The 8480-nt window shown below is 43.1% G+C and overlaps 1 protein-coding gene across 1 annotated transcript; it reads right to left on the bottom strand.

Moving 5' to 3' along the window:
- Positions 1–3445: 3445 nt before the first annotated feature.
- Positions 3446–4483, bottom strand: LOC311187874 (melanoma-associated antigen B18-like; the record flags this gene model as incomplete). The annotated part of the gene is made up of 1 exon (XM_084259266.1): positions 3446–4483. The coding sequence occupies one exon, from the start codon at positions 4481–4483 to the stop codon at positions 3446–3448; it is 1038 nt and encodes a 345-aa protein (XP_084115392.1).
- Positions 4484–8480: the final 3997 nt, after the last annotated feature.

Below are 8480 nucleotides of genomic sequence, written 5' to 3'. Positions count from 1 at the left end.
TGACATGACACCTCCACTGTCAGACCACGCAGGTTTCCAGGCTTGACCATTAAATGCTACCACTTCTCAGCAAGTGTTTCATGCTGAATGGAACTTTCTGTTTCACCCATGGAGAGGACAGATACTGTTTCCATTAATATTTCAGTGTCAGCAGTAGTCACATGACCTGTCCTTAAGTACAAGATCATTGGGAAGGTAGCCCCTCCCACAAGCATAGAGCAAGATGCAATGTGGGGAGCACTTGCCATCTTTCCCATGCACTTACATAGTAGGTGCTCAATAAAAGGGCAACTATTAGAATTAGTTATGAAATCAATTCTCTGTTTCTTGGTGGAGTTCCTAAGGAGACCAGTTTTGCCTTTTAATTCTCCAATATTCTTGCAATCTTGGAAGGTGCTTTCAAATGTTGGATCACATTTGTTGGATCAGTAGGGAGGATTCACCTTTTGTACTCACCTCTGAAATAAATTCTAGTATCTCAATAGGGTAAGAATGTTCTCTTTGTATTGAAGCATGATCAAAGTCTTGGCTTGTGAGTCCCAGTAACCCTCAGCATGACTGGGCATGCAGGGCTCTTTTACAGGTGCCTTGAAGGGCCTAAAAAAACTGGGATTTCCCTCCAGGGCAAGTACTGAGGTAAGGATGATGAATAACTCAGCTCTTGGCTATTCAAAGCTAGCACGTCTATCAAGAAACCATTTTCCTCTTTTCAGAAGGACTATGGGGTTGTGAGGAATTCAGCCTCAGTAGATGTGTGCCACACAGATTCCCACAGTCTTTCCTCATCTCCAAATCATCATGGAGGCTTGGGTTATTGAGCATCTAGGCAAGCTCTCTCATTGGTGCAGGTGTTCAGTGCCCAGTCTCAAATAACACACTCCTTTACAATCCTGCTATCTGAATTGTTTACAACCTATCTCCCCACTTCAGTTCCATCTGGGGAAGCAGCTGCCTGTAAGAAATAAGACTAATCACCAGCTCACTAGGAACATACTTTCTGCTCGCTGTAACAATGTGGTGTGGTGGGGACTGTGGTAATCAGGTATCTAAACTTTACTGTGGATGGCTCCACTGAAGGGGATGAGACCTCCAAGGTACACCTTCAGGGAGTTAGAATGCTCTAATTCAGGGGAGAGGGGTGAATCTGGACTGTCTGCATCACAGGCTGCAGCCTCCAGAGGACACAGGAAAGAGCTGATTAGCATATAACGTTCTGATTTGGATGGGAGGGCACGCTAGGGAATACCTAGGGGGAAAGTGCCATAATGCAGGAAAGTCGTGGTACAGGACCCAGGACCGGTGCTAGCACTGGGGCAGAGCCAGCTGTCAAGTAAACCTGGGACGGGGCCTGGAAGATCCTCAGCAAATAAAGACCAAAGGCAATCCCCTAATTGTGCTCTGTCATATCCACCTTCACCAGGAATGGTTTTGGTACTTTGGTTAGAGAATCTTGAGAGGAAAACAGAATAATGAGACAGGCCCTGCCTCCGGAGTAAAGATCTGACGTTATGGATAAGTGTGGGTTCTAGAACAATTTGGTCCAGAGTGCTAGTCCCAGCACTTATTAGCCATGTGAACTTCTTCATCTGCAAGTATTCCTGATATGCCCTATCTAGAACTGTTGGAACGTATGTTATGGGTGTGAAGCACTTGGCAGAGTAATTGGAAAATTTTAAGTCTTTAATGAGTGGCAGTTACTATGTGATTTTTTAAAATTGCAAGTGACCCCACCCTTTCCCCTGGAGAAATTTATTTTTATTAATTCGGGAGCTGTCACGGAAGAGAATATGCAGCTTTCTAGGAAAAATAACACCAAATTAGTTCTGCTGAGCAGTGCTGCTTAGCAGGTAAAACAAAATAGTTTGTTCCATTTTTGAGGATAAATAAAATTAAATGTGGGGAAATCGTCCCCCATTTGTATGCAAATCTGAGGTTCTAGAATGTGTGTCCAGGACCAACAACTTCCTTCCTAGGTCCCTTTCCATCCAAATCACCCCCAATTTCCTTCACTTCATCATAACTAAATAGGAGCCTTCCCTTAAGACGCTGCCAAGTTAAACTCAAGATAATCTAACTAAAATGCCCTGTCAAGGCATTGGGACTTGGCTCTCCCCCCTCCCTCCCAGTGCAGGGCAAAGAGGCAACATAGGAATTTCCTGGTCCTCTGAATGGAGCATCACTTTTATTTCTCAGAAATTCCTTGAAGAGGCTGCGTATAAAACAACTAGACAGTGCTCTGGGCCCCTGCCATTATTGCCCCAGGAGGAGTTTTCCTCTGGTTTATTGATGGCAATAAAGTACCGCTTAAGAGCAGGTTTCCATTCCAGGGATTTGGCCTTCAATGTTGAGAAATCCCATCTTTACACCTGGCCTCTGCTCACTGCTCCCATAGCTTCATCTAATTTACCACCAAGATATCATTAAGCATATAACCCACTGAGGGGACCTAGTCTCCTAACCCCAAAGCGTCTCTCAGGGAATTTGTGTCTTACTGTTTTCAGTCCGGAACTCGGTCCCAGCATGCTCCCCCAGCCCTCCCTGCCACCTTGCTTCCTTACTGCTTATTTGTCCTTTAGGTCTTAGAGGGTGTTTTAGCATCTTCCCTATAAGATTACTGCCTCTTTGTAAAATTCTAAGGGCAGGGGTGTTTTGTATCTTGATTTCTCCATTTCTAACACAGTGACTTTCAAAGAGCAGAAAGTTCCTTAATATTTGGAGAATGAACGAGCCAGTGAGTTAGTTTACAAACATTTTATTTATCCTACATTCTTTAATAAGCCAAGCAAATCCAGGTATGTATCTTTTATTTTTACAGAACTACAGAGTGAAATGACTAAAGGAAACCAACAGTTGAACATTTTATATGTTTCTCCTGCTTTTTATCTCAAAATTTTATTATTAACTTTATTCACATTTTGAAGGAAATGCCTATTAGAGTGCTGTGTTTTGTTTTTGAGCTTCAAGAAATAGGAAAGGTTTCTCAATTTGCTTTATGAAATAATAAAACTAGTCGGAACCTATCGAGTTGTAGTAGATATGAAACTAAAGCATTAATAAATTAAGATTCTAAATTCAGTTAAACCTTCTGTTAAAGACACAATATCTAAAAGTTAATAAAAAGAAAGAAAAAGGAGAGATAAAAGTCTTTACCATATTGAACAGGAACACAGAGAACAACGTGTCCTCTCCAGGCCCACCTAGGCCAGCCACTATCTAGAATGTCGAATGCCCATTTCGTCCACAAAAAAAACAATCTGCCTCAGACTTCAACACTTGAAATAAAACCTGAAAAAAAAAAAACAAGGTAACATGTCAAGTTATCAACATACAATGGGAACATAAAGGTGATCGACACTTCTCCAGGCCCCCACCCCACGCCCCATCCTCCACTCTTGGAATATTGACGCACCTTTTCATCCCCAAAGGGAAGAATCAGCTTCAGGCTTTACTTGGCGTGGGAGGAACTGCCGGTCAGGGTCCTGGTTCGCGCACTGGCTATGGCAGCGGTACGAGCTCTGGCGGCAGCTCTGGCGCGGGCACGCTCGTCCTCATCTCGCAAAGCCTCTTCATACCAGGCTGGGAAGGCACTGGGGACGGTATCGTGGACCTTGGCTAAGAACTCAAGGACCTTCATTTTGCTGGTTTCCACATGGGCTCGTGTACCCCACAGGAACTCAAAGCGGGGGGGATCACTGTAGGCCACCTGGCGGTACTCCAGGTACTTGAGCTGCACCAAATCGTGAGTGATGACCTTCTTGGGGTCCCCATAGATGAAGTGCTTCCTGTCAGAATACACCCCCATCATGTTGAGCACTTCCCAGACTTCCTCCTCTGTGGCACAGTTGCCTTTCATGAAGATCACACCCAGCACGATCATCAGGAGGCCGGTCTTCGGCATGTAGCCGTCATCATACACGGTTCCGTCGGTGGTGAGATCGAGTTTGCTAACGAGGGCATAGCAGTGCCTGATGGGATCCACCTCCTTCACGTCGACACCAAAGGCCAGCTCCATGTGCTCAGAGGCTCTCTTGAGAATCTCATTGAAATGACTCTTGTGCTTTTTGATAACAAACTTCAGCATGTCTGCCTTCGTAATTGGCTCTTTCTTCTGATACTTCTGCAGCAGGAACTGCACCAACAACACCACCTTCTTGTTGAGAGGATCTCTGCGCATGCCCTCAGTGCCCCTGCAGGATTTGGGGTTGGCCTCTTCCTGGCTTTTGGCACCTTCATCCGAATTGGCCGGTAAAACATCGGCTGCAGCAGTATTGGTCGCAGATGGGGTTCCCTGCCGTTCCTTAGCGGCACTGGGTGTCACAGCGGCAGGCAAACCCTGACATCTAGCCTCAGAGCAAGGACAAGCCGAGGAGATGCGTTCTCCTTCCGCTTCAGGAGCCTGCACACCCTCCATTTCCTGGGTCATCCCTCGGGCCTGGCGGCGTTTCTCACGGGCCCGGAGCTTACTCTTCTGCCCTCGTGGCATGCTAACAATTTTCAGGAGTGCAAGTAATTAGGTTGATGAAGAGATCACCCTAGAAGAAGGAGCACGATTTGGTGAGATTCCTCCTCGGCTCCAAGAAAAGCCGCCTGTTGCTTCTCTTCAAGGTGCTGTTTTAGGAACCCCTACGACGCGAGGCGCGTGGGGCTCAGAGGCCACCCTCTGTTTTGCTGGGGCTAGTCACCTCTGGTTCACCTCAGGGCACTAAAACTGACCCCCCACGAGTCCCCAGGCTCCTCATTCGGCGGCCATCCCACCGATTCCCAAGGCGGCAGGGAGGGGGAGTCAGACCCAACAGCCCTGGCCAAGCGGCTGTGGTGGCAGTGGGGAGGAGCCAGCAGGGTTGGGGGGGGGGGCACCTCTGTTCTGGGCGGGGCCTGTCCCTCCACTTTTAAGAACGTTTGCTCATTTTCGCACCTGCCTGGGAGTAGGACTCCTCCCTCTGCTGACGTGAGCCAACACCTCTCAGTCCACAGCCGCCTGCGCCACAGCCGCTGTGCCGGAAATCGGGTGAGCGCTTCCTGCCACACTCACCTGGCGGCCCTGCTTAAAAGCCAGGGTGCTGCCTGCCCTGCTCTCCCAGAGTTCTGAGTTTGCAGCAATTGAGCAGAACTCGCTGAGGGGGGGGGGGGTCTTTCCTGACTTTAGGCAGGGCCTGCCAGTCTCCCTCAGTGAGCCAAGTCAGCTGGCCTCAGACAAGGCTCTCATTTCCCTCAGCCCCTCAGTGGGAAGTAAAGAGCTTACCAGCTATGCCTGGAACACCCCCACACCCCCAGCAAGACTAACAGTAGCTGGACGTTTTGTGGCCCCGTCTTTTAGGGTGGGTTTTCCTCTCAGTCCTCAGTGTCTCTTACCTGGACGTCTTGTAGGTGCTGGCCTACCTCTCCTGGTGACCCCAGGCCAACCCCGCCAGGTAAGGCCAACATTTGGAAGTCATTTAAGGAAAATTGGCATCTTAAAATACTTTGCTCGCCACGCATAAACATATTAGGTTGCTTTTTGAGACTTACTTTACTTCTGTCTGAATGTAAAAATATTTTACGAGTATCAGGACATACTTGTTCTCTTTTTAGATGTATTTTGGAAATTGCTGCTGTTTTTAATGATATATTTTCCAAGATACTTGTTATTTTGTGTGACTAGACTGATTTTGCTATAGTTACCAGTTTCTTGAACATCCTTATATATTTGATTATTTGGTAGTTGATTTCTGTGGCGTTTTTGGAGATTTCTGTGGCGTTTTCTATTATCTCTTTTTACTATTCATGATTTGCATTTTGGAGTTCCTGAGTATGACTTTCTGACTACAGTTCAGTCCAGTGTTGAACAGTGGAATTGGTACCATGCCTCTGTCTTGTCCTGGACTTTACTGTGAATGTTTTCAGCACTTGTCACTTAAATATATTTACTGTTGGTTTTGCATATGGAAGTTTCATTCTAATGTAAGTTTGCCGAAACTTATTGCCATGAACTAGTATTGACTTTTTATTGTTTTTTTTTTCTTTCCTCCTGAACATGAACAAATGCTTTCTCTGTTGTGAATTCCAATTTAACAATTTTTCCCCCTAAAATGTGATATCTCTGCATTGTTTGGACACAGCCTCTTTGTTTAATTCACTGCTGTGTTAGATATGCTATGAATCTAGAATGTTCCTTCCTTGGGGCATAGTCATTTGGTTTTTGTAACAAGGAGAACTTGTTAAAGTTGTTGGATAATTTCCCATCTTGTATGGTTTGGAAGAGTTCACTAAATATAGTGATTAGCTTTTCCTCATCATTTGGTGAGATGGCCTGTAAACCTGGCTGGTCCTGGAACATTTTGAGGGTTTCAGTTTGTATTATTCAAAGAAGGTATTCTATCTCTTTATGAACCTATGTAGTTTTATATATATATATATATATATATATATATATATATATATATATGGTTTCATGTACTTAGGTTTTCAAATTTAGAGACATTTATACTAAAATTGTTTTATTGTAGGAGTTTTCAATCCTATACAACATTATAGAAAATACAGTAACAATCTCCGATAGTTAGGGTTGGAAACCTGGTCAGATTAAATTTTGTCTCTTTGTTGGCATAACCGCTGCAGCAGTGACGCAGTGCGGTTCCATTAGGCGATACGCGCCACCTGTTGCTTCCTTCGTGGTGCTGTTAGCAGTCATTAAGGAAAATCACTATCATTTGTTAACCCATTAAGGGCTGCTGAATTGAACTTCTCTAATTCTAGCATTCCTTTGAAGATAAACAGAAATATCCCTGTAGATAGATAAGACCTTTTGCTGTCCTCCATTTTGTCTTCTCAAAGTGAACCTTACAATTGCCCCATTTTACTGCCTACAGAGAGATTTATAGATTTAAAAAGCTAAATCTTTAATCAATGCCAGAAAACTCTTTAGCCCAAAATTTTATTAATCTTTTTTTACAATTTTAATAACAAATCTTAGTTGAAAACTAGACCACTTCACCTGTTATTAATGATTATAATGAGCAGTATTAGAATAATCAATGTTCCATCCCTAGTCTTTGTCACACGACATGTTAGTTGTGCCTGTAGATAGTTGTAATTTTGAAAAACAGAAAATTTTACTATGATTTATTCAAAGCTGGTTTTCTTTGAAGAGGTATAATTGCTGTGTCCTTTTTTCTTTTGTTAACCAGTTGGTGCCCGTTGATTTTTTTTTTTCCTTTATAAATTCTAATGTGGATATGACAAGTCATATGAGTGTTGTTATTTTCTTAAGTTTTATGCATGTAGTCAGAAAAAATAGTGGTGCTTTCCTCTGGGTTCACATTCAATATACGGCTGTCCTAATGGACTTCATAAGAGGACTCTTCATTAACATGGTCAATGCAAAAATATCTCATTTGTTTGACAGAATGTGCTAATGTGTTTCAATTAATTTTTCCAACTTCTCACTCATTAGTAAACTAAATGAATGAATATTTACTTCTTGAGTAGGTGACATTTAGACTTGTTTTTAGGTTAATATGCCTGGCACTATATAATGTTGTTAAGCAAAGACACACAAACTGTGGGTAAGGAGTCCTAGGTTATAAATCCAGGTTTATCTCCATTTGGCTTTTATAACTATTTGAGTTCTATATCTCTTATAACTCTTTAGAGCTCTATATCTGCACTGTCCCTCTGCCCATCCTATATCTCCCTGAGTGACATGATACCTTCTCAAGCAAAAGCAGTCATCTAAGTTGATTTGGACCCTGAGAACAACTGAATCCTTTTACTGACTGAAGAAATTTTTCTTCTTTACCTTCTTATCCAATTCAACTTGGACAAATTGTCCACCCTTAAACCTGTTGCTTGCCAATACCATGTGAACATTTCAGTGGCCAAAATGCTAATGAAGGACTGAAGTTCTGAAGGCTTCCTCATCCCCATGCTTCATTCTCTTAAGACATCAGCTCTAGCCAAGATAATGTTACTGAGGAGAAATAGGACATTTTAGTGAAGGAGGCCATGAGCTATCTCCAGTTAGCCCAATACCTGTGACATGCTCAGATTTAACATAGCCAGGAACCAATTTGTCGCCTCAAGTGAACTATATTTTTGAATATCTAACTTTGCCACTTGCCAGGCAACAAAAATAACTGAGTAAAGAGTTTATTTCAGAAATAAGAGAGCATGTTAATACTCCTAGTAAGTGGAAGATAAGGATCTGTGAAAGGATACACGTTACTAAGTCAGGACCAGGACTAAGGTAAGGTGAGTGAGGAACAAAACATTAAAAGATTTAAACAGAAAACTTATTCTGCACTTGTATGACCTTGAGAGCAAGTATGTCACTTGTCTAATCCTAATTGCTTCCATGGAAGGTGGTGGTATTTAAAGGTGTGGTGTTTTCTCATGAATTTTTGGCATTAATTTTTATTTTAAATAATAGTGAATTAAACAATTTATCTAGATTACTGAGATTTTTTTGGGTTCCCCTCTGACCGTAAATTTTCTGTCCACGG

This window comes from Talpa europaea, assembly GCF_964194135.1.
Source record: "Talpa europaea genome assembly, chromosome: X".
In the NCBI taxonomy this organism is placed as follows: domain Eukaryota; kingdom Metazoa; phylum Chordata; class Mammalia; order Eulipotyphla; family Talpidae; genus Talpa; species Talpa europaea.
This window is presented reverse-complemented; position numbering and strand designations above follow the sequence as displayed.